This window comes from Juglans regia, chromosome 7 (genome assembly GCF_001411555.2).
Source record: "Juglans regia cultivar Chandler chromosome 7, Walnut 2.0, whole genome shotgun sequence".
Classification (NCBI taxonomy): Eukaryota; Viridiplantae; Streptophyta; class Magnoliopsida; order Fagales; family Juglandaceae; genus Juglans; species Juglans regia.
In genome coordinates, this window is record NC_049907.1 from 17,805,875 (window position 1) to 17,832,813 (window position 26,939).

At 33.3% G+C, this 26,939-nt stretch overlaps 2 protein-coding genes across 3 annotated transcripts; both read left to right on the forward strand.

Moving 5' to 3' along the window:
• The first annotated feature begins 12,604 nt into the window (after positions 1–12,604).
• On the forward strand, positions 12,605–21,622 carry LOC108981586 (porphobilinogen deaminase, chloroplastic). Of its 2 annotated transcripts, none has more exons than XM_018952817.2 (5): positions 12,605–12,894; positions 17,978–18,383; positions 19,494–19,700; positions 21,033–21,210; positions 21,310–21,622. In XM_018952817.2, the coding sequence occupies exons 1-5, from the start codon at positions 12,731–12,733 to the stop codon at positions 21,417–21,419; spliced, it is 1,065 nt and encodes a 354-aa protein (XP_018808362.1). In that variant the 5' UTR covers positions 12,605–12,730; the 3' UTR covers positions 21,420–21,622. The 2 variants fall into 2 exon arrangements, with proteins under 2 accessions (XP_018808362.1, XP_018808363.1); XM_018952818.2 differs by having other exon boundaries at positions 12,607–12,894; positions 17,973–18,383.
• On the forward strand, positions 14,289–15,787 carry LOC118349040. Its single transcript, XM_035692417.1, has one exon. It carries the CDS (start codon positions 14,874–14,876, stop codon positions 15,375–15,377), a length of 504 nt encoding a protein of 167 aa, XP_035548310.1. The 5' UTR covers positions 14,289–14,873; the 3' UTR covers positions 15,378–15,787.
• Positions 21,623–26,939: the final 5,317 nt, after the last annotated feature.

The following is a 26,939-nucleotide window of genomic DNA, read 5'->3' on the forward strand; positions in this document are numbered from 1 at the left end:
ATTAGTTTAGCAGGAATAAAATAAAAAAAAATATTAAAAATATGTATGTTATGTAGTGTGTAATGTGAGATAATGAGTAGCACAACCATATTTTTAAACATATATAGTGGACGGGTGGCAAGTAAAATACCCACCGGCTGGTAATTATTAAAAGGAAAAATCTATTTATTATCTTTTTTATTATCATTCTCTCAATTTATTATCTTTTTTATTATCATTCTCTCAACATCTCTTGATGTGGTATTAAATGATAAGTCTACAAGTAAAACATAATAAATAATTTTCAATCATTTGATACCACATCAAATGATGATGAGAGAATAATGATAAAAGAAATAATGAATAGTATTACTTTTATTGAAAACCCTTCCACCCATACACATGTATATCTACTTATATATAAATTGCAAATAGTTGGGAAACAGTATTTTCGTCTAATTTTTTTCCCAATTTTACCCCTGCATTTATATTTACTTTCATTTTCTATCCCTCATTTCCGTTATCTGCTAATCCTCTTTTTTACAATTTTAACCTTCTTTCTGCTGACTATTATCTTTATTGACATATTTACAAATTTATCCTTACTTTTGTTAAGTTCTTCACATAACGGACTTACTTTTTAGTCTTTTAATTTGTTATGCTTATCCTATTGTTTTATCTATTTACCCACCGTATTTATATACAATTTTTGGTCTTCTTGAACCTAGAGTTCTATCTATTTACCAAAATCTAAAAACTTTGTTCTCTGCTTGTCAGGGTTTGCATCATCGTTTGGTATGATTTCTTATTTTCCTTCTTCTAAGTTAAATTTTTTTTATTGCTTATTATATTACATAATTTGCTCACAAGAACAATCAGAAAAAAATTGCCAAAACTAAGCTCACCGGTGTTATTTCTTCTTCTACCTTCGATTTCTATCTCAGTTACTGTCTCTATTATTGTGTTACATAAGAGGTTAACTGGTAACATTTTCAAAAATTAATATACAAACACCAATAATAAGAAAAAAAAACAAGTTTCAAATCTACAAAAAAAAAAAAAAAAAGTAACAAAAAAAAAACATCTACATGTTACAAATAAACTCTTAGATCTGTGAGGTGGAAAAAAAAAATGCAAAAATCGAAAATGCATATCGAACCAAAGGAAGAGAAAAAACCTCAAGCAACAATTAAATAAAAATTAAACAGAAACAAGAAATAAATATCAACCGAGAAGCCAAAAAAAAAAAACTTACAGATCTCAACATGCTCTCTTACATAACAGACGCAACAAAGTAGAAATTTTTTCTACATATCTGAAAAATAGAATCTCAGATTTGCAAAGTTTGAAGGAAATATGCAAAGAAATAAAATACACACAAATTTGTGTTTTATTGTTGAGAAGAACATGAAAGAAGAGAAGTGCAGCCGGGGTAACGAAGAAATGAGAAGGACGAAGAAAGGGAGAAGGAGAGGGAGAGGGAGAGGGATAAAGTGAAGAAAAATCTGGAAGCTGTGTGACTTGTGTAACGATATATTTATAGGGGCTTTTGACTTAGGGTTTTTGCCTTTTGGCCCTTGAAACTTTAAGGAGAGGTTTGGATTCAAAACCCACCTCAACTCATCTCAACTCATCATTACAACTTTCTCAAATTTTCACACAAAATATACTAAACAATTCAATTTTTTCAAATCTCAAAATAACTTTTCCAAATTTCCATACCAAATATAATAAATAATTCAACTTTTATTCTACTATTCACAAACCATTTCAACCCGTCTCAACTCATCTCTGAATCCAAACTTCTCCTTAACACCAATTTGCTAATAAATTATATTAAAGTTATTAGAAAATATAAATTTGTAAAATAATCAATTTGAATATTATACGACTTTTATTTCCAATCTTACAAATTTTATTTGAATTATATAGTTATTTTTGTTTACATAATATGACGGTTGTTCATAGAATTTGAATAAAAAAATATTAAGAGATGGTATTCTAATATGTTAGTGTAGCTTTATTAACAAACAATATTCTAATAAATTGATGAATATTAAATAATATTTTTAAAATAATAAAATCATTTAAATAAATTAATTTTTTAAAACTATATTATTTTCGAAATTCTAAAATATAAAAAGGTTTACTTAAAAATTAGTCTTTGTTTAATAACACTACAAATATCTCATTTACATGTTTGTGGACCTAGCTACCAGTATATGAATTGTACATGGAACCTAATAACACATGGAAATATAGTTTATTGATAATTCAAATCAATTCATATATCTATTACAAAATAAATAATATGTTCCAATTTATTGTATTTATTATTATCCCTAATATGTTAATATAGTTAAACTGAATAAATATAATTATATTTTTATTTTATTCTATTTTTTATATATTTTTTTTAAAACATATCTGTTGATTATATCTTTATTTCAGTTGTGCCCATCGCGGTCGTCGAAATCCTACATTTTCACTTGCCTTTTATTGATCTCCTGCTTTTCGGTATGTCCTGATCCCTTTTAATATAAAAAAAGGTCTGGTATTAACATTTTATAATAATTATTTTACTTCACATGATTGTTGACAATATCTTTTGACATATTTATCCTAAATTCTAGCTGGAAATATTGAACTGCCTACCCAGCTAGCTAGGAAGTACGTACTAAAAAGCCTTACACGAAATCATATAAAATATGGAAAGTGAGATGAGTATTTTTCATTTTATTTCAAAATTTTTTATAAGTTTTTTTAGATATATTAGTTAAATATAAAATATTTTTTAATTTAAAATCTATAATTTTATCATGTAATCATTACAAATTTTTAAATTTTCAAATAAAATATAAAAAGCAATACAATATTTTCAAATTTTAAAATAAAAAATTATAGTCAAATAAATTTTTAACTTTTATAATATTTGTATTTAATTTTTTCTATTTCATTTTTCAAAACTCAATAAAATATCTTAACTCAAATCATTTCACTACTATTTACAAACAATTTCATTATTATTTAAAAAATTATTATCTCATCTCATTACCCAAACATATCCTTAATAAATTGAAAGTGCATAGTATAAAACCGATCAATCAAGCATTTTCGCGTTAACTTTTTCAAGAAAAATGATGTATAAATTTATGGTTTTGGTCCAAACTAGCCACTAAAGTCTGGGAGAGTATATGCATGCATGTTTACCGTTGTAAGTGCAATATTATATGATCATAGGCTGCTTTAATTAGTGACTTTAGTAATAAATAACTAAAGGTCGACGTAGACTTAAAACATATTCTTTAGGTACACGAGTCCAGTACTTAGTACCGTTGTTTCCAAACTTTGGTGGCAAAATTCCAAAAGCTTGATAAACAGTAGCTCATTAGTACAAAGATTATAACAAAAACAAAAAAAAAATAAAGTAGCATTTCCAATATTTTTCATTTTTGTAGTTCTTTTACAGCCTCTTGTTTGTTTTTATTTTCTTTTTCTTATATGTTTTATTAAAAATAATATTGATAATAAATTTCATTTAATGCATTGTTTTTTTCCTTCCAAATTTTTTTCCTATAAATGCTAAATTTATTAATTTAATCTGTTATTATTATTAAAATATTTTTTCTAATGTATTTTTTCTTTTTTACAGATTTGCTGCTTTTGCTCTTACTTTACTGTTCATCAATCCGATTGTTATCAATTTCTTCTATTTGTATTGTTTTTTTGTTTGTCCTCTACTTTCTGGTATGTTCTATTTTATCTTATCTGAAAAAATGTTATTTAATTTTTTTATATTTATATAAATGCACCTGTCGTCAAGATAAATTGTTGATAATATATGTTTGTTGTTTGAATATTTGTTTTCGTCATGATATTGATTTCTTTTAATAGATTTGTTCTATGAGAAATGCTAGGGAGCTTGTTTTGGGCTCCTGGTTGATTTTCCCTATTGCACTTTTTATTTTTATTTTATTTTTAATTTTTTTTGACTTAGCGATTAAGAAAATATTGTTTAATAATATTGTGAATTTTTTTCTTTTTTTAAAAAAGTATTTAAAAGTGTTAAAAAAATAATGTAAAAAAAAAAGCAAAAAATCTTTAAAAAAAAATTTTCCACAACATTTTTTTAACACTTTTAAATATTTTTAAAAAAAGAAAATAATTCACAATATTATTAAACAATATTTTCTTAATCACTTAGTAAAAAAAAACTACAAAAATAAAAATAAAAAATAAAAAGGAGAAAAAAAAAAAAGAGCCCAAAACGGACTCCCTAATATTTTTCTTGTTCTATTCTAAGATCTACTATTTCATTTCGTTCACTTAATATCATTTGTATGAAATTATTTCGAATTAATTATTTTCTTCTTTTGCTTTTAATATAAATGCTTATAATATTTGTTATGCATATTTGTTGCCATATATACATATATAGCCACATCTTTAATATGTTTTCAAATCTTTTTTAGATTACGCTCTGAAATAGACAAAGAATTTTTAATCTTCCATAACTTTATGCCGACTGGTAAGATGAAATTATTAAATGCAAAATATATTTAAAAATTATTAACACCAATTATATTCAATTTTATCTAACTTGTTATATGAATAAACTTTGAAGAGCGTGAAAAACATCTGACAACAAAAAATTGGTATAGTGCGCAATCAAAGGAGAAAAAAGAAGAGATTCGTAAAAAAAAAAAAAGGAGATATATTGAGTTGAAAAAACTTCCAAATAATAAAATGCGAAGGCAAACACAAGCTCAGCCTGCTCTCTCTTTTTGTTCAAACAACAATGAAGCCATTTGTATAAGAGAAATTGGATCATCTTCAAATATCAATTATTCTGAAACTAACGTCCATAATGATACCTCTACTTCAATGTTGAGCAATCAGGTTTATTCATAACCATTTCTTATGAAAAAACATTTCCTTCATTTTTTTCTCATTCTATTAAATAAATATTAAAAAAAATTCTTCCATAAGTTAATTATCTTAATGAAAAAGAGTTCAATTCTGAAAGCACGTTAAATTTCAATTAGGGTAATGTACAAATTAACACCTTCTTTCATTAATTCCTACATTAATATTTAATATTTTATCCTCAATTAATTTATTATTTCTTTTTTCTTTTATATAGAAAAATGACAAGGCAAATCTCCTTATTTTAAACAAATATTACACACTACAATTCTTGAACCAGATTATTTACCATTAGTACCATCATGTAAACATTGTGGAGCAAAAAAAATTTATCATGAACCAAACGGTTTTTGTTGTGGTGATGGAACTATATCATTAGCTTTTAGTCAAATTCCTGATCAACGTTATCAATTATTTACTTCTAATTCAAATGAATCTGAAAATTTTCGTACATATGTGTGTACATACAATAATAAATTCGCCTTCACATCATTTGAAGTCAAGTTCGATACAAATTTGTGTAGAATAAACAAATGAATTTACACATTTAGAGTTCAAGGACAGATCTATCATTACATTAATGATTTAATTCTCGAGAATGGATGTCCTTCATATTTGCAGCTATACTTTTATGATACTAAACACGAATTAGAAAATCGTGTTAATGATGCAGAAATATTAGATCCTTCTATTATTAGTCAACTGATGGCTATACTCAGGGTTAATCCATATAATCGTTTCTTTCGAAGTTTGAACAACATTCCAAATCTCGAAAATCATATAATTCACATAAGATCAGACGTTGGGTTGGATCAACGTGTTTATAATGCCCCATCAATATCACAAGTTGCAGCTATTTGGACTGAATCTGACAATTATACAGAAGAAACAAGTCGAAACATTATTATTTCCACTTCAATATCCATTATTATTTCCTCTTAGTGATTCTGGTTGGCACGAAGGAATTGAAAAATCAAAAAATGAACAATATCATTAAACAATCAAACATCAACACTAACTAATCTCCAACAATTAAATAATGCAGTAGAAGTACTTCGAACTGAAGAAGAAGGTAGTAATACTTTAACTCTTCTAACTTCTTTATCTTAAACTTTCATATGTTTATATTTATAAATTTTTTTCCATAATTTTTGTAGTTTTGAAGAAGAAGAGGAAACAACCAACAGTTTCGTGCCGTGAATATTATTGTTTCAAATTATAAATTAGATAACACAACAAATCAATTCTATTATTATCTGGTCGTTTATTACAACAATTTGTTGTTGACATGTACGTTAAAATTGAAACATCAAGACTAAATTATTTTCGTTCAAAACAACAAGAAATTAGATCAGATGTATATCAAGGTATTGTCGATAGCATTTCAATTGGAGAAACTAACGCCTCTAAAATTGGAAGACGTATTATCTTACCTTCATATTTTATTGAAGGCCCAAGAGATATGCGCAAGAGATATATGGAAGCAATGGCCTTATTTCAACGTTTTGGCAAACCTAACATTTAATTATGACATGTAATCCAAGTTGGAAAGAAATTTTAGATGAATTAAAGTCACATGAAGAAGTTCAAAATCGTCCTATTTTAATCGTGCGAATCTTTAAAACAAAATTAGAAGATTTAAAAAATGAGTTATTTCAACGAGAAATTTTTGGTAAAATTACAGCATACGTTTACACAATTGAGCATCATAAAAGGGGCTTACCACATGTTCATTTCTTAATAATACTATAAAAAGATTGACGAATTTATGCCCCTGAATCTTTCAATGAAATTGTTTCAGCAGAAATACCTGATCAAACAAAAAACTTACATTTATATAAAACTATTGTTAAACATATGATGCATGGTCCTTGTGGAATATCAAATCCAACTAATATATGTATGAAGAAAAATGGAACTTGCAAAAATCGATATCTCAAAGAATTTACATCTAAAATAACTGTTGGAATCGATTGTTTTTCATTATATAAACGTTCTAATGATGGAGTAATTGTGAAAGTTAGATGACAAAATTTAGATAACCATTGGGTTGTACCATATAATCCATACCTTCTTTCAAAATTTAATTGTCATATAAATGTTGAAATTTGTTCTACAATCAAAGCTGTTAAATATTTGTATAAATATATTTACAAAGGATATGATTGTATTGCTTTCAATTTAATTAATGATGAAAATAACCAACAAATTGATGAAATTGAATAATTTCAATCAGGTAGATGGATTACTCCACCTGAAGCTATGTGGAGAATATATGGTTTTACACTTAATGAAATGTATCAATCAGTTTATTGTTTACAACTTCATCTTGAATATCAACATTTAGTAGCTTTCCATGCACAAGTAAACTTAAACAATATTTTAAATTTAGATTTTTCAAGAAAATCGATATTAACTGAATTTTTTTTAACAAATCAAATTGATCAAAATGCACGCAATTAATTATATAGAGAATTTTCTGAGAAATTCGTTTGGAATCAACAACATAAAAATTTGGACTCCAAGAAAAAAAAGAAAATTATAGACCGAATTGTTACTGCAAATTCAATTGAAGGTGAAAGATATTACTTGCGAATATTATTGAATCACATTAAAATACCAAAATCATTTGAAGATTTAAAAACAATTAATGGCATTGTTGTACTAACATTTCGTGAAGCAGCTGATTTATATGGCCTATTGAACAAAGATAGTAGTTTAGAAGAATGTTTAGAACAAGTTTGTTTATACCAAATGCCAAACAGCTTAAGGCGTCTTTTTGCAACAATTTTGGTGTATTATAATCCTACAAATCAAAGAGAACTTTGAGAACGATTTGAAAAAGAAATGTCTGTAGATTTTCATTTAACAAATACAACAACAACAAATATTAAAAAAATGGTATTACAAAACATCTCTTTTACACTTGAATCAATGGGAAAAAATATAAATATGTATCATTTTGCTCCCATTGATATATTCTCTGATGATGAAGAATTTACACATCAAGAAATTGATGATGAATTAACTGTTACAATTCCAGAAGAAGATCTCCTTGCATCAAACCATCTAAATTTTGAACAAAAATACGCATATAATTTGATTCTCGAAACTTTACTTCTCGACAAATCTGCTGCATTCTTCATTAATGGTCCTGCTGGCACTGGAAAAACATTTCTATCTAAAGTACTTTTTGCTAAAATTAGATCGAAACATATAATAGCACTTGCAACTGCATCATCTGATGTTGCTGCATCAATTTTACCTGTGGCCGAATAACACATTCACGCTTTAAGATTCCATTAAATATAGAAAAAAATAGTACATATAATGTTAGCAAACAAGGAAATCTTGTTAAATTATTACTTCTTGCAAAATTAATTATATGGGATGAAGCACCTATGTCTGGAAAGCATTCTATAGAGGCAGTAGATAAAATGTTGCGAAATATAAATGATACAGACCTTCCTTTCGGTGGAAAAGTTATTGTTTTTGGTGGAGATTTTCATCAAGTATTACCTGTAATTCGTAAAAGCACAAGAAAAGAACAAATTGATGCAAGCTTAGCTTGTTCTTATTTATGGTAGTCTTTAATCAAAATTAAATTAAAAGAAAATATGAGAACTAGATTAGATCCTGAATTTTCCCGTTAAAGTTGGTAATGGTAGTGAATCCATTACTGTTAATGAAATAATCAAAATTTCAACAGAAATGCTTATTCCTTACAATAATGATATTGAATCTTTGAATTATTTATTAGAAGCTATTTTTGGAGATATATCGAATTATTCAAATAATTTAGTTGAAATGACAAATCGAGCTATATTAACACAAAAAAATCAATCAGTGACGAAATAAATGTCATAGTCATTGAAAATTTCCCTGGTGACAGTGTGATATTATAGTTTTGATGAAACAATTAATACATCTGAACAAGATATTATGGAAGATTTCTATAATACTTTAACACCAAATGGATTGCCACCACATGAATTATTGTTTAAGAAGAATTGTCCAATCATGTTACTTAGAAATATAAATCCTTCAGAAGGTTTATGCAATGGCACACGATTGATTTGTTACAATTTTAATCGTAATGTCATTGATGCACAAATTTCAGTTGGTCATCATAAAGGAAAAAGAGTTTTTATACATAGAATTCCGTTCTTGCAAGATGCAAATGAGAATAATGGTTTTCCATTTAAACGAACGCAATTTCCCATCAGATTAAGTTTTGCAATGATAATAAATAAATCACAAGGATAAACATTAAATTCTGTTGGAATATATTTACCTGAACCAGTATTTTCTCATGGACAATTATATGTGGTATTATCAAGAGCCAAAACTGCCAATTCAGTAAAGATTCTTATAAGGCCAACTACAATTGATAATTATGAAAAAAATTATATAAAAAATATTATGTATAAAGATTTTTTAAAATTAACAAACTCATTATGATGCTATATAAATAGTTGAATTTAATATTTTCTTTATTCTACTCCATTAATTTTCTTAAAATGTTGTTATTATTTATATGTTCTATTGCTTTTTTTAATTATATTATAGAGTTTGTAATACATATAATAATATTTCTCTGTCTTTTAATTTGATATACAGCAAACATGTGAATTGTTTATGCATCAATCAAAGACATCACTCCAGTTACCAAAAACTGGAAAATAAAGATGCTCGTTGCAGAAAAATCACCAAAACGAATAGCGCAGAACTCATCAACAAAATATCAAAACCTCACACTGATAGATCCTCAAGTATCAATAATTTTGTATTTGTTATATTTTATACATTTTATTCTATAAATATTTTTTTATATTATATTTATTATATTGTATTTACTATTGATACATAAATATTTAATTATTTAAGTTTAAATGATTAGCTCTTTCGTTATTTTCTTGCAGGGAAATCGATTGCAGACAGTAATATTTGATAGAAATATTGATCTACGCGATGATACACTGCATGTTTTTCAATCTTATTATATAGGCAATGCATATGTGAAAGCAATAAATCCAAGACACAAGATAGAAGCGTATCAATATCAATGGATAATCAATTCGATGACAATTATTGAAAATCTTGAAGATGATGAACCAGCACTAAAAGCTTCAGAATATAATATCATCTATTTCAATGAGTTTGACGCTTATAAGGATACTGATTCTGAAATAAGTAATTATTACATTGATAACTATTATATATATTTATATAGTTTTATTTTCTTATGAACTAATAACAAATATTTTGATGAAATAGATATTTTAGCTGTTGCAATCCAAATGATGCCACCAAGAGAAGTCAACACTATCCATGAAAGGACAACAGTTCAAGATATACAAGTTATTGATGAAATGTTTAAACATCCCCCAATTACATTTATAACATTTTTTATTTAATACGTTATAATATTTTTATTATTACAAATTTTATTTTATTTATAACTTGTATAGCCTGAAGCCTTTGCGTTTAACAATGTGGGCTCGATTTGTTCATGACGAGTGTCAACAAATTTCAAACACTATTTCAGCAAAATCAATAATCCTTAGAATGCGAATTAAAGTTGGTTCTTATAATGGTACTTCTCATTGAAAATAATATTCTTCTTGATTATTTATCATATATTTATATATTTGCTAACACATATTTATAATGTAGGTATTTCTCTATCATCAAAACCAACAAGTGTTTTCATCATCGATCCTCTTTTAGCACCTGCAGTTTCATTACGTACATGGTAAATCATTCATTATAACATAATATTATATACCTTTAACATATATTATCGCTTTTTTTACCACTTATGTCGTTTTAATTATTAATCTAATTTTTTAAGGCAACACAAAATGATGGATTGCTAGAAGAAATCATTGCCAAGAATTTAGATACATCAAGAGGATCAACTTTAACCAGTGCCATGCAGACGATAACAAAAATTTCTGAGATTACTGAAATTGTTGACTCCACAGAACCAATGGCGGTATAACTTTCATTTTTAAAACTAAATTATGTCTTTCTATTTAAATTCATTTTACTACTACATTCATATTATACATTTATTTCTCTATTTTTAATACAGAAACCAACATTCACAGTTAAAGAAAAATTTTTATTACTCGACTTACGTCAGTTGTTCTGCTACATGTCCTGTGCAAATTGTAATAAAGCAACTGGATATGATTATAATGAAAAATTCTTGTGCTACAATTACAAAGATATGAGCATCGGACAATCACGGTAAGCATTTTATTTCATCATTTTAAATAATCATTTTTGACATGATAAATATAACATAATAATTATCAAAATTATGCAATAATAATATTTTTATTAATTATAGTTGTCGAGTCTATCTGGAAATTGAGGACGATACTGGATGCATATCAATTGTTGTCTTTGGATTGATGGCAGAAGAAATACTAAATTCTATAGCTGTTGATCTCTTTGAACACACAGACGAGGTAAAATATATGTTTATAAATTTATTCAAAAAAATTTATTGCATCATGTTTTATATTTTTTTCATTATTATAGGAGCATCTACCGTATTTAGCAAACATTGTAAGTACAATTTCAGAAAAAGAATGGATTATACACTTGCGCGCATAAATGAATCAATATGGACGATTACGCCAAAATAAACTCAACGTGCTCTCCGTCGAATCTATAAATCAAGCTACATCATAAATACTCTAAATCTCTTTTTGTTAAACTTATCACTATTGTAATTAAATGTTTAAATAGAACGCTGACTTGTATGTAAATTTTATGTTTCTTTCTTTACTTTTAAGTTCATATAAACTTCTCACTGTTGTAATTATATACTTAAATAGAACGTTGACTTGTATGTAAAATTTATATTTATTTTTTTTATTTCTATCATCTGGGCATATGTGCAGCGCACATTGCCCATGCTAGTAGAACATAAAATCCCAACATTTAGGCCTCGTTTGTTTCAGAAAATATCTCATCTCATCTCTTATAATCATTACAACTTTCCCAACTTGTAATACAATATAAAATAAACAATTCCATTTTTTCAAATCTCAAAATAAAAATAATATTAAAAAATATATTATAATAATACTTTATTCAACCTTTTAATTTTAATCTCAGTTCATCTCATCTCATCTGTAAAAATAAATAAGACCTTGTTATTCTCTTCAGCTGCCCGCTACACCCAATTATGGCAAGGAGTAGTTACATGGCAATCCCAGCCTTATTTTATTAAATAATTTCTCATAATTTTTTATATATATTATCTTGAATATATATTGTTTGAAGATTTTTTGTTATATATATATATAGAGTAAGATCTTCCTATAAATGTAAAAATAATCATAAATCTATTGAACAAATTTTAAAAATAATTATAGTTATACTTGAAAAAATTGAAGAAAACAAAAAATATAAAATTATTGAACACATGACAAATCAAATGTTTAGAATTCATTATATTAAAATTATAAAAGTACATACATTACTTCAGTCGTTGTAAGATGAATTAGATATAATAATAATAATAATAATAATAGAAGGACCGGAAACTCAGGCCGGTGAGGTCAAGCCCAAGTTGAAAGATTTGTAAGCCGAATCCAAGCCGGGCTTGAACCCAAAGAAAATGGGAAAAGAAAAGTTTGTAAATGGATAGAACCTGACGATAAGAACAGTAGTTGAAACCAAATCAGAAATCCTATCCACGCGCACCCCACTCACCCCTGGTCCTTTCTGACAGACATATCCCTTCACAATCAAACCATCTCCTTCTTCGCCTACCATCTCTCTCTCTCTCTCTCTCTCTCTCTCAATGGAGGCCTTTTCTGGGTTCTCTTCGCCCTGCCTTAAGACACCTGGTTTTCTTCGTAATTATACAAGGAAATATGGTGTGGGAATCATAAGGGCCTCTGTGGCTGTTGAGCAGCAGACCGAGAAGACCAAGGTTGCACTCATCAGAATTGGCACCCGAGGAAGGTACTCTTCAGCTCCCTCCTCTGTGCCTTCTCCAACTTTCATAATGTAGCTTTACTTTCTATACATAGGCCTCACCGCACACCTGCCGGCTTGGTTTTTTTTTTTTTTTCCTTTTCCTGCTAACGTAACGCGCGTTTTGAAACAGCAGCCCCATTTCTCAATGTTCTTTATCGATGTTCTTGGTTCTTTTTCTTGGGTCTCTAGAGAGTTTTGTGCATTACATTGCAAGGACTCATCTTCTTTCTCTGGATGACACGAGCCTCATAAAAATTAAAAAGATTTTCGAAAGAAAATAACCCAATTAAAATATTTCCTTTCACTTTTCGATTTTTCTGTTGAAACCCTAACCCAAAAATCTCTTCCCCACTCTCTCCACTGCTTTTGCAATCTTGCACTGAGCTTCTCAAACTCAAAACCCTTGATATCAACTTCTTCTCCATCACCTAACCATGCTCATAGCTTTCTGTAAATCCTTTATTCTGATACTTGATGGCAGCTCTAAATGCCAACAGAGAATATACAAACCACACAAATGGGAAAATTCATATAGGTAGAAGCTAGATTCTTCACTTAAATGAACTCAATCAAGTGAAAATGGACCCAGTAACGAAAAAAAAGAAGCAGAATTTTAGTTCTTTCAACAGAGCAAAAGAATACCCAGAAAAAATTAAGAAGAGGGAAGAAAGAATTGTATTTTTGGGGCATTGTTTACGTCTCGACGATCAAGGAAAATGATAACCTTGAGAACTGGAGTTTTCACTCTGCGCACCTTCAAAAGTTTAGGTATGGGATTTTCTCAAGAAAGAGGAAAAGCAGTAAAACAGATAAAATAAATATTTTTTAGTTCAGGTTGTAGAAGTAAATAGGAGGTAGGACTATCATTTTTGTAACAGTTCAAGAACCAAGTACCGGGGCGGTGGACTTAGGTTTGAGTTTCTATATTTGTTGGGCCATGGACCCGTTTAAGTTCATTAGCAATTTCCTTTATTTTGGCACATCATGTTATTTGGATTATAGGATAGCAGGTTATGGACCTGGAGCCTTAGTTTTATTTCCTTTCCTATGCTGTTTAGTTTGTTAGCCTGGCCCATGCAAGGGTCATCATGTTAAGTACTGAGCCAAGGACTCTCTTTTGTTTTTCATCCAGAAAGTAATAAAATCCTTTTCATATCTTCTTCTTCCTTCTGAAATTCTTGGGGGGTTTCTCACCCTCGAAGTGGAATATTTCATTTTATTTACTAACAATCCATACAATCAAAGGAGTGTCTAACAAATTGGTATTAGAGAAGTCGATCCCAAAATGGCCGATCTAGGCAACACTGAATTGCAGCTCTATTTTGAAAATTATCATGTTGCCATTAAGAACAAAATTCTTAGGGTTCCAGGAGAAAAAGTACTCGATGTGAAGTACTCGCTGGAAGATAAAGAGTTACAGATCTTGATTCAGCTCTCTTACACAATCTTTGACGCGAAGTTAAGTATTGAATATGCTTATGGGAGAGAGATCTACCCATTGGAGCAACAAGAATTGATATACAATGGTATTTGCTTGAAGGATGAGCAAACCGTGACTAAGACCGAGGTGTATGAAAGTGTTTCTATCTTCTTTATTGGTTTGGGTTTGGTGGAAATAGAAGAATACGGATATGAGGTGATGCAAGACGAAGAACGAGCTACGGAAGGTGATCCCTTTAGAAATACTGTCTTATTTTCTCAACTTTCAGATCTTCCTCTCCATGTTTCGTTTCTTTCCTCCATCAACACGTCATCAGATGTTGCGCTCACCGAGATAGAGCACTTGATTGGAGATGGGGCCAAGAACCAGATCACCACGAACCCCATCAACACTGTCTTTGATGCTAGGAGGCTGATTGGTTGTACAGTGAAGCTTCTGTTCAGAGTGACCTTACATTGTGGCTATTCAAGCCCATGGCTGTGGTCATTTGCTGGGGAGAATCCCATGCTTTTGTACGTCTTGTATGGCATCCTCCATGGCCAAGAGGTGTCACTCACTCACTCATGGTCCAACAATCCCAAACCCTAGTTTCTCAATCCAAAAAACCCAAGTCCCCCCATCTCCAGTTACTTCCCCACCTAATTGGAACTGGTCCTGTCGGCTTCAGAAGCTCAACCAGGCCAAGACAAATGACTCTGTTACTCCGGCCAAGATAGAGGGGGCTGGAATCGTGCTCTGCCTGGAGACAGAGGACGTCAAAGTTGCCATTGTGAAGGCCATGAATGCGGGAGCCATAGCTGTGAGTGAGAATCGGAAAGATTGGCTTTCGTTGGTTGCCATGCACATCGATTCTTGGTTGCTTTCTGTAGCTTTCTATCTTGGAGCCTGTCTTAACCACAATGAAAGGAAGTGTCTATTTAGCTTGATCAATGATCCGCCCACCGTTTTTGAAGTTGTGACGAAGAGGAAGCCTATGAAAGACAAGCCCAACGTGGATAGGGGAAGCAAATCTCGGGGTTGCACATAGAGATCAATTGATGGACAAGTTCATAACAACCCTAAGCTTGCCGATGGAGGAAGACGATGAGCATACCGAAACCCTTTGTGGGAGTTGTGGTGGAAATTACAGTGCAGATGAGTTTTTGGATTGGCTGTGTCTATGAGAGATGGTTCCATGGAAAGTGTGTGATGATAACACCTGCTAAGGCAGCGAACATCAAGCAATACAAATGCCCATCTTGTATGAAGTGGGGGAGGCTGGGGTTTGTTGATAATAACAAGATCAGGTTCCTTGCTCTCACGGGCAAGGAGATTTTGGGTGAGGTTCCTTCTAGAAAATTGTTTGAATTAGACTCAATTAATTATTGGTATTATCTCTCACTTTTAAACATATATGCTGAAGTTGTGGGGGCTTTAGGAGATAGAATGTTGGAACAAGATGCTGTGATTGTGAAACCAAATAGGGAAGTGATTCTTGATGAAAAGCTTAAGAGATGGAGATGCTCCTGTGTCAGTTATTAGTCCACATTCACCAAATGAAGGAGAGTTTAAAAATAAGAAGGTGTAGAGATTTGATTAGAGCAGAGAAGCTGTTTGATGAAAGGCTTGGGAAGTTGAGCGTAATTTGGTGCAATAATGTGTCAAGTATGGGTTTAGTATCTATAGCTCAGAAGTGTAGGTCGTTGAAGCCTCTGGATTTACGGGGTTGTTACGTTGGAGATCCAGGTTTAGCTACGGTTGGAGAGTGCTGTAGGCATCTTGAAGACTTGAATTTGCGATTTTGTGAGGGCTTGAAAATCATTAGTGAAATGGTACAGGTTGAATTCTGTGCACAGTTTGGTGTTTTTCTTTTTGTTGCTTTAGGGCTGGAGTTTTCTTTGACAAAGCTAAAAATTATGAGGCCGTGTTCTAGCAACCAATTCACACATGCTATACTGTGGACTTTGGGTAATGGGTGGAAGCTAGAGTTTCCCAATCGAATGAACTGGTTCACTTTCAAGGATTTTTACAAGGAATGTTCAGACCGAAATGTTTTGGTTCCTACTGTGAAGAACATCCCTGTGAGGTCTCTACAGCCATGGCAAGGAGCACTCCAAACTATGACAGGGATTATGAAGATGAGATTACAGCAATTTGATAATGAGTATTTTACAGGGAATGATATTCATTGTCATGTTTCTGAGGGTGCTTTTGAATTAATGGATAATACAATTGAGAAGACTTATTACTGTCGTCCTGGTGATTTTCCAGATGGAAAGGCAGCTGCTGGGTTGAGAAAAATTCTGATGGAGCCCATTTTGAAATCCCAGGAAGATAAAATGAGTCTTGTGAAGACTGAGGAGAAGCTTTCTGAGGATGTCCAAGTGCTCCTAAAGGACATTTCTGCTGCAAGAGCTTCACTGCAGGAACTATCTTCAAGAAAGTCAAACACCCAGCAAGATATAGCATTCTTTAAGCAGTGGATTTTAATTGTAGAAAAAGAGTCCCAGAGCTGGAAGCGGAAAAGAAAGTTGCTGCTGCTGCGAGAACTTTTGAGGAAGCTGCAAGAATAGCTGCCGAGACAAAGTCATCCAGTGTTGAAAAGGAAGGCATACAAATTGACATGGAAAGTGCTATCTTGGGGCTTAAGAAGCTGGAGGAAGAGATTACTGACACTGTTAACAGGTTGCAGGAGACGGAGCCTGATCTTATCCAAGGAAAAAGAGGTAGCAATGGCTAGATTCCCTAGATTGCTTTTAATGGCTGGGTCCGCAACAGCTGAAAGAGCTGCTGCTCTAGATTTGGGAGACCTTGAAGAAGCTAGCCTTGGACTTGCTGATGCTGAAACAGCAGACTCTGAAGCTAAAAAGCTTCAACCAGTCTACAATCTAAAGGTGGAAGAGTTTGAAAATTTACCAAGACTTTTCATATCCATGGAACTTGTATCTAACCTTGGGAGAGAGCAGCTAGCGGAAGAGGTGTTTGCTTCTAAAAACTTGGTTCTAAAACCTTGGGTGTCTGTTATATGAGACTGTCTGGGCATGAATCTGTGTTTGCTTGTTGAATGTAGTGGTTGGCAGGTTGCTATATCCAAGCATTTATGGTATAAGAGGTGGCAGCTGGGATAGTGGGTTGGGTAAAACAGAAGCCTAAAGGTAATGGTAGGTAGATGTATAAAAAAAAAAAAGGAATAGCTATCGCTAAATGTATGAAAAGTAGAAATAGCAGATGACATCATAAGATCTGCAGATATTGACTGTCTGCAATCTGTAGAATTTCAGACAAAAACAGAGTTCTCTGTGACATATATGGCTTTGCTTTGAATGTTGTATAGGCTTTCTATTTGCCCTTTTTCTAGTTGATTGTCTCATAGTTGGTTTGTCAAACTTACTGTACTTGTGTTTGTGCTTAGATGGCGTGTATTCTCATCTATGAAGAAAGGAAATTTTATGCTTATATATCAATAATGGGAGGAGCAAGCAACAAATTGTTTCTGTTTCTCCACAATAACGACATATTCTCAAAATTTGCTTCATTTCTACTAATGCATGGTTGCTTATGTATTTTCCTTTCTTTTTATGTTTTGCAATTCTTATACTGGAGATTCTTTTGAGGGGTGTTATATATATTCTTTTATATGCAGGACAGCCCACTAGCACTTGCTCAGGCTTATGAGACAAGAGATAAACTAATGGCAACACATTCAGAACTGGCTGAAGAGGGGGCTATTCAGATAGTAATAATAAAAACAACTGGCGATAAGATACTAAGCCAACCACTTGCAGACATAGGTGGGAAGGGCTTATTCACGAAGGAAATTGATGAGGCACTCATAAATTGTGAAATTGACATTGCTGTCCACTCAATGAAAGACGTACCAACTTACTTACCAGAGAAGACAATTTTACCATGTAACCTGCAGCGTGAGGATGTGCGAGATGCGTTTATTTCCTTGAGTGCTGCTTCGGTAGCAGATCTCCCGGCTGGGAGCACTGTTGGTACTGCTTCACTGAGAAGAAAGTCACAGTTACTCCATAAATATCCATCTCTCAATGTAAGTTAGTACGTTATATCAGTGCTCTATGCATATCTTGATTGAACTATAAAGTCAATTCAATGTTATTGCATTAACTTGAGGTCTGAAAATGGCTATCTGGTTTGTTGTAGTCGGCCTGATTGCATCGTAATTCCAATTCTATGGCAGGAGTGTTAGACAAACCACCAATAATCAGTTGTTAGTCTTACAGAGACACATATTGTTTAAACTTAGCAGGACAATTTGTATAATTGTTTTTTTTCCAAACACACTCACTTGGAAGTGATTGTTTTTTGTGTTGCTTAGACACTTGGAAGTGATTAATTGCCTTTTTTTTTTTTTGCATACCATGGTGGTTGTTATTAATGCTATATGTAGGGAGTATCTTAATGGGGAATTAGATGTTATATGGATTAAATGGTTCTAAATTAAGTGGCAATGTTGCATGGGTTTCCTATATTAAAGCTATTGTACATGGAATCTAGAAGATGGACTCAGTTAGTTCGTGAATTTTTGGATGAATGTGAGTTAGCATTCGTCTTCCCCTCCTTTAAGTGGTTGGTTTATCTTGTTGCATGCCCCTTGCCCCTACCTATGTTGACCTCAATGGCGATATTGTGTTGGTAGTGTTTGTTACATTCAGATCTTTATTTTCTCAAGGTGGCATTAGTTCATCTACTTCCCATCTATACTCTTGACTCCGCTTTACTTTGTTTAGTAAAATGCCCTCTTTTCCCTTAATGATACAATTGCATCTAGACTTTATTATTGTTTTGGGAAAATTACATTTTTCACTTACAAAATACTACCTATTTTTTATTGCACCCAAAACTACAAAAAATTTAAATTTCCATCCTAGACTTCTATGCTTTTTAATTTGCACCCTTGATTAAAATATGACCCCCGTGACATACTCTTATTGATCAGATTTTAGTGAAAATTGAAAAATATAGGTAGTTGTAGGGTGCAAATTGAAACTTTTGTAGTTTAAGGTGCAAAGTGAAAAATGATGGTAATTTATGGGTGAATAATGTAACTCCCCATATTTTTTTCTCAGATGTTTTAGCATTTTAGGATTTGTGTGTCGTTTTATTAATTCTTTGTTGCTTTGGGAATTTCATCTTCTAGGTGCTGGAAAATTTTCGTGGGAATGTCCAAACACGATTGAGAAAGCTAAATGAGGGTGCAGTTCAAGCAACATTGTTGGCGCTAGCTGGTCTTAAACGTTTAAATATGACAGAAAATGTGACTTCGATTCTTTCAACTGATGAAATGCTTCCAGCAGTTGCTCAAGGGGCAATTGGGATTGCCTGTAGAAGCAATGATGATAAGATGGTATGTTTAATCGCGTTCTTGCCAACAGTTGGCCAAGATATTTTATTATAAGTAATGTAAAGTTGATCAAGATATATCGTATCCTATGAGCATAACTTCTGACTTTGGCCACAAAATATTATTTCTCGACTTTAGCAAATGTTATGACTTCATGATCAATTAGTGATAAGTGTAACAAATAACATTTGGATTTGTGAGCGAATAAAATAAATTAACCTGGTTGGATTAAGAGGTTTGGAGGAATTTAATTCCTGAAGTGTGAATCATATTGGATGATATCTAGTCTGGCCTGAATATTGGATATTGAGATAGGAAATTGTACGAAGGAATATTGCAGCTGCAATACAGGATATGAATGGGAAAATGGGAGCCACAAAATCTGTGGAATGGAAACTTCACATTAAGACTGAAATTTTTAGAAGTTTTCATGTTCGGGTTTCTCAATTTAAATAGTGTGTAGTCATTCATGTGCTACAGGCAGAGATGAATATTGTTGTTCCGGGATGAGTAGAGGCATAATCTCCTGAAAATGGTGTTCTTCTTGATTCAACATGCATACAATGTTAGTATAATTTATGCTACTGAGGGTCACATACAATTCTAAGTCCCAAACCAAAAAATATGCTGATCCGGAGTGCTTCCTATTATATTTATGTTGGAGCAATATGTGCGTTTTTGTATCAGCAATATTGCTGCTGATTCTTCTGTCAATGTTTTTTGTTTTGTTTTGTTTTGGTAGGTATTTGTAATATGAATAATGATATTCGTTCAAATGTGATAGTGTCACTTCATAGCATATTTTTGATATCAACAAATCACATAATACCCCTAAGTTACTGGTATCTCTCTGCGCAATTAAAGAATAGTAAGTGATTTCATAAATCAATCGAAGTGCTAAAGTTTGTTTTCTTTAATGGTTGGGCCTTGGTCTTGGTGGTATGCTCTCTGCAGGTTTAAAGTTCGAATCCTCTTGGGTGCATACAATTTATAGGGGCCATCAAATTGGGGGAATTTCCTCTTGAATTAACCGAGGTGCACCCTCAAGATTAGTCGGGACTTTGTTCTTGGACACCCGGTGCCAATAAAAAAAGTACTAAGATTTTTTTTAATTTGAATATCAAATTTTACATAACCGCCTTTTATTGAAAACAGTTATAAAAAGATATGTAAAAGGGTAATATGTGTATTATTACACCCTGTAATAAATCTAGATCTCTAACTTAATATCAAGATTTATGCTGTTCTCAATCATTACCTCATAGCAGTTGTTGGAAATATTTCATTCTGCCTCTTGGAACTACTCCTTTTACTATTGTTAGTTTTCCCTTGCAGGCTAATTACATAGCCTCATTGAATCATGAGGAAACAAGACTTGCAGTTGCCTCTGAGAGGGCCTTTCTCGAGACCTTGGATGGATCTTGCCGCACTCCTATTGCCGGATATGCTTACAAGGATGAGGATGGCAATTGCATATTTAAAGGGTTGGTAGCTTCCCCAGATGGAACCCGTGGTATGTTCTTTTCTCAGTGAGAATATTTTACGCATTGTGTCTCCCATTCAAGGAGTAATATTCTTTAACACTACATTTTTTTTTTCGTCTCTACTGTAGTACTGGAAACATCTAGAAAAGGCCTATATGCTCATGAAGATATGATTATGATGGGAAAAGATGCTGGCAAGGAGCTCCTTTCGCGGGCTGGTCCTGGCTTTTTTGGTTAGTAAAGTAGGATAAACCATTGAGAATGAGAGAAAATAAAGTCAAAGGCTTCATGTTTAACTTTTAGGTGATTGCTTCCAATGAGCTTATTAATCCTTGGAGCTCTTGTTTGTTGTAACTTTAATGAGAATATTGGTTTGATTCATTGTAAACTAGATGACAAATCATTGCTGGTAGTGTTAGATTGTCTTTTCTGATGTGATCATTCTTTCTCTTCAATTGTTTTATTACCGAGGTCGGGCCTTGATGGATTTGCTTATTTTTTAAAGTTGGGTGCCAAAGCCAATGGAGCAGTTGGTATCCATCTGTTCAAGCTTTCCAGGTTCCAGCTGAATACTCTCTCTGTTTTATTTTCTTTTTTATTTTGTTTTTCAGATCAGGCAGTAGGACTCTCTGAACCTTGATGGTGGATGCCTCCTTTATTCTTAAACACCCCCTCCCCTCCCCGGGTCCCCCCCAAAAGAGAAGGAAAATCAATATGGGAGGTAGGATTTGGATGACTGTACATATTGGAGGCCCTGTATCAGAAAGGAACTAGCCTAATCTTAAGTTTATGATTATAAATTTCAACCAATTCTGACCTTCAATGGATCAGAGGACCTTTTGGAATTTGGAACGTTCTGATTTCCTTGAATTGAACGTTCAACCTAATTATTTGCAGCAACCTATCTGTCCAGCAGCCAACTTATTCAATCCAACAACATACATATACAACATTCAAGTCAAACGTGTTTCTATCTCCAAACATGAGAAAACTCGTGAAAATAATTTACCTTTTCTTCAAATTAAGAACTAATTTACAGGCTGATGGCTGTACCAGGGAGTCCAATCTTCAAGAATACGCAATCCAAGTTTTCTCAATGCGTATCTAGTTGAGTTACTGCTACTCTTCTATCTGTATCTCCACTGCCAAAGGAATAAGGGTGGCACTATAGCCACTGCATTTTTTTAAACACCCTTAAATAAATATCCCATGCATTGTAGACTACATATATGTAGTAGTACTGGCCACAAACTAGTAAATAGTTAACAGAGTTACTTAATGTACGCAACATTTTTGGATTACCTATAAATCCAAATGCGGAGACACAATAGAATTTAGAATTTCTTTTTGGTTTGAATATAATTTTTTTGTTTTGTGTTTTTAATAAACTATGTGGTGGTGCCACGCCAAGATGACTATCTGAGTGGAAAGTTTCGGAAAGTTTGAAGCCCTGCCTCTGCTACTCGGAATGTGGCAAACATGACTTGCGCGGCCGTTGTTGGTAGATCATCGGCTATCCCTCTGGTCGAGACCCACAATCCAAGACGTGACCCTCTCTGCTCGGCAAATCACCCTCTGGTTTGTCGCCCACCGTGAACAACGCCTACATCTCCTCTTCCTCATCACCGGTGCCTGGTTTGTTGCCGAATCTCTACCTGAAACTACTCGACCCTTTCACTCTGACCACCTTCTCAGCCAATTTCGTGGCTAACGCTTTTTCCTCCCCTCTTTTCGACAGCCACCGTGACTGGGTTGTGGACAGTGGTGCTAGGGACCACATGTGCCACGACCGAACACTCTTCACCTCTATTTATTTTTTATCTTCTCTTGAGCATAGTGTTACATTGCCCATCGGCCACACCCTTCGCATAGAAGGTGTCAGCACTTGAATTTTAGCCCCAACCTAATTTTACAAAATGTCTTCTATGTCCCTCATTTTACTTTTAATCTTCTCTCAGTCCTTCAGCTTATGATTAATCATTTTTGCATTGTTTCTTTTCCCTTTACAAATTTTTTTAGGACCAACACTTAATGAGGTTGATTGGAGCGGGTGAGCTTTGCAATGAGCTTTATATGTATCGGCCCAAACCTATTGTGGCCCTCTCCGTGCAACCTACTGCGAATAAAACCTTACGGCACCAACACCTAGGTCATCCTTCCCGCTTAATTATTCTTAGTCTTTTCAATAATCTCTGTGTTCTTTCTGATTGTGATGTTTGTGGTCGTTTTAAGCACACAAGACTACATTTTCCTTCTCCATGATAATAAAAGTACTTTTGCTCTTAATCGCATTTTCTGTGATATATGGAGTGATTATCATACTTCTTCACTCTGTGGTGCTCATTACTTTCTTACAATAGTTGATAATTTTTCACGCACTGCTAGGATCTATCTTATACGTTATAAATTTGAGGCTTATACTCATCTCATGCATTTTTTTGCACTTATAAAAAATCAGTTCAACACCATTATTAAAATAATTAGAACTAATAATGGACAATAATTTCTCTCTCATAAATTTCAAGCCTATCTCTATGATCACTACATTATTCATGAACGTACTTATGTTAAAACTTCACAACAAAATGGTGTTGTGGAACGAAAACATCGGCACCTTCTGAATGTTGCTCGTAGTCTCTGTTTTCAAGCCCATTTACCTTTAATTTTTTGGGGTGAATGTATCATTATCGCGGCCTATCTCGTCAACTGTACACCAAGCCGTATTCTCCAAAATAAATCTCATTTTGAACTTTTGTTTAACGCTTTTCCCACCCATGATCACATTTGTGTGTTCGGTTGTCTTTGTTATGCTTAAACTCTCCATGCTTCTCGTGATAAATTTTCTCCCCGTGCCTCTAAATGTGTTTTTCTTGGCTATCCTAGCACTCATGACGCCTACAAATTTTATAATTTCGACACTCAAGCCATCTTCTATTCTCGTGATGTCACATTTCATGAACACCAGTTTCTCTTTCAGAAAATTCCTAATCTTACACCTACATCTCTCCCTATCCTACCTCTTCCTGTCCTCGAGCTTATCTTACCATCCCCTCCTCTCACTTCTTCCATTAACTCTCTCGATCCACCCCCTTCTCCCACTTTTCTTCGCCCTCGCCTCACAACTACCTGACCAGCATATCTTCAAGGTTATGTCTACCTGACCACGGAGCCCATGGCATCCTCACTTGCTGCACATCCCTCGGGTACTGCTCATCCTTTATCTACTTTCCTTTCATATTCTCGTTTCTCACCTGCTGACCTTAATTTTTTGACTGCCCTCACTAGTTCTGTTGAACCTTCCTATTATTTTACTACACTTTGCCATTCTCATTGGCGTGAATCTATGTCTGCTGAATTTCATGCTCTTGAAGATAATTCCACTTGGGCACTTGAGCTGCTATCTCCTGGTAAAAAACCCATTGGTTGCAAATGGGTATTTAAAACTAAGCTTAAAGCTGGTGGCTCCGTCGAAGGATACAAAACTCGGTTAGTCGTCAAAGGCTACATTCAAGTTAAAGGTCTTGACTATCATGAGACCTTTGCCCATGTTGCCAAATGACCATTGTTCAGTGTTTGTTAGTCATCGCTGCTACACAACAATGGATCATCCATCAACTCGACGTCAACAATGCTTTTTTACATGGTGACCTTGATGAGAAAATATACATGACCCCTCCTCCCGGTTATTGTCCTAAGGGGGAGACTCGTGTTTGCCACCTCTGCAAATCCCTTTATGGCCTTAAACAAGCATCCCGCAACTGATATTTTAAACTAACCACTGTGCTTCTTGCTGTAGGTTTTTCTCAATCGGCAGATCATTCTTTATTCACCTTGGTTACTTCCACTAGTAACACTATTGTCCTCGTCTATGTTGATGATATTCTGCTTGCTGGCAATGATCTCTCTCAAATTGAGGTTTTCAAAGGCGTTTTCTCCACGGACTTCAAAACTAAAGATCTCGGTCCTCTCAAATATTTTCTTGGTCTCGAAGTTGCTCGTTCTTCACAAGGCATATTCCTCAATCAACGAAAATATGCTCTTAATATTTTATCTGATAGTGGACAACTTGGTGCCCGGATCGCCCATTTTTCCATGGAAAAAAACTTGAAACTCACCAATCACAACGACACTCTTCTTCTCGATCCTTACACCTATCGACGACTTGTTGGATGTCTCATCTACCTGACTATCACTCTCCCTGATATTGTATTTGCAGTGAATATTTTCAGTCAGTTCATGCGTGCTCCTCGTGTTCCTCACATGCAAGCTGTCACTCGTGTTCTTCGTTACATCAAAGGTAGTCCGGGACAAGGCATCTTTTTCTCCTCCTCCAGTGGTTTACATGTTACCGCCTACACTAATTCGAATTGGGCCAGCTATCCAACCACTCGTCGCTTCACCACAGGATACTTCATTCAGTTAGGCACGAGCCCCATTTCCTAGCATACAAAATAACAAACGACAGTGGCATGATCTTCTGTTAAAGCTGAATACCGTGCCATGGTCGTCACCACTTGCGAACTCGTTGAAACAGCTCCTCAATGATCTTGGTGTTCCTAATTTTGAACCCATCAACTTACATTGTGACAATCAACCTGCTCTCCACATCGTTCACAATCCTGTGTTTCATGAACGCACCAAACATATTGAGATTGACTGCCATATCATTCATGATAAGATCCGGTCAGGCCTCTTTACAACCGTTCATACGTCCTCCCATCAGCAAGTTACCAATATCTTTACCAAAACATTAGGACAGAAACTCTTTCATCATTTTTCATGCAAGTTGGGCATTACGGATCTCCATGCACCAACTTGAGGGGGAGAATTTTTAGGATACTTGGCACCAAATCAGCAACCAAATTGACAACACCATGATTTTAGGAATTAGCCATGATTCTAGGAATTGTACATTCTTTCCATATTTTATTTGTTACCATAGACAGCTTAGCCTCATGTATCTATTTATTTGTAAATTCTTTCATTGTAAAAATATGTTCTAGAAATAAAAAAGGTTCATGTTTCAGAAATTTAACACTATCAAACAAAGCAAATGCATATGAAAACGATTGCTCTGGACATTGATAGCAATCATGGCACTCCAGGTCCTTTCAGGCATAAGCTAAAAAACTCCAAAAGCCCCTTAAAAAAATCCCCACAACATTCCGCAGAAGCATCATATCAAAGATCCTTCTTGCTTTTGTGAAAACCCATCCACTTTCTTAGATTGCACAAAACTTGACAACACGGTCCAAGGCATTGTTGTAGGTCGAGAAAGTCTGCCTAATGAGTTGAGAGTGATACTAGTTGAGCTCAGCCATGGTAGACGGTGAGACATGGGAACTGGGCAAGCTTGAAGGAGCTAGAGTGAGGTCATTTTCTTTGAGATGTTGCCCAAGGAGTAGCGATGGTTGAAGCATTAACCATTTGGTTCATATGTACATGCTTCACTAGCTTGCCTTTCAATACGTAGTGCGACGTTTTAAACTAAAAACGCCTTAGATGACTGCCATTTTCAGACTTCCCCATGAAATTCCAACATCTTTTAGTAGAACTCAATAAAGTCACTCGCCATCCATATCATTTGCGCTTATCTTCTATCTCTCTAAAACTCCTCCCAAGACGATGTGTCCCCATACCATAGTGCCACTTCTGTGAATTAATCCGTGGACTCAGTAACATTTTGATTGTTGGTTTCATTTGATAAATATCTAAAATAGATTAGATATTTATTTTAATCCGTGCCTCCAATGACAGT

Excerpts from the sequence above, each read along its gene's own strand:
- LOC108981586 (XM_018952817.2), top strand. The coding sequence starts at position 12,731 with ATGGAGGCCTTTTCTGGGTTCTCTTCGCCCTGCCTTAAGACACCTGGT. Across the intron at positions 18,384-19,493 it reads ATAAATATCCATCTCTCAAT|GTGCTGGAAAATTTTCGTGG; the intron begins GTAAGTTAGTAC and ends TTCATCTTCTAG. Across the intron at positions 19,701-21,032 it reads GAAGCAATGATGATAAGATG|GCTAATTACATAGCCTCATT; the intron begins GTATGTTTAATC and ends TTTCCCTTGCAG.
- LOC118349040 (XM_035692417.1), top strand. The coding sequence starts at position 14,874 with ATGGCATCCTCCATGGCCAAGAGGTGTCACTCACTCACTCATGGTCCA.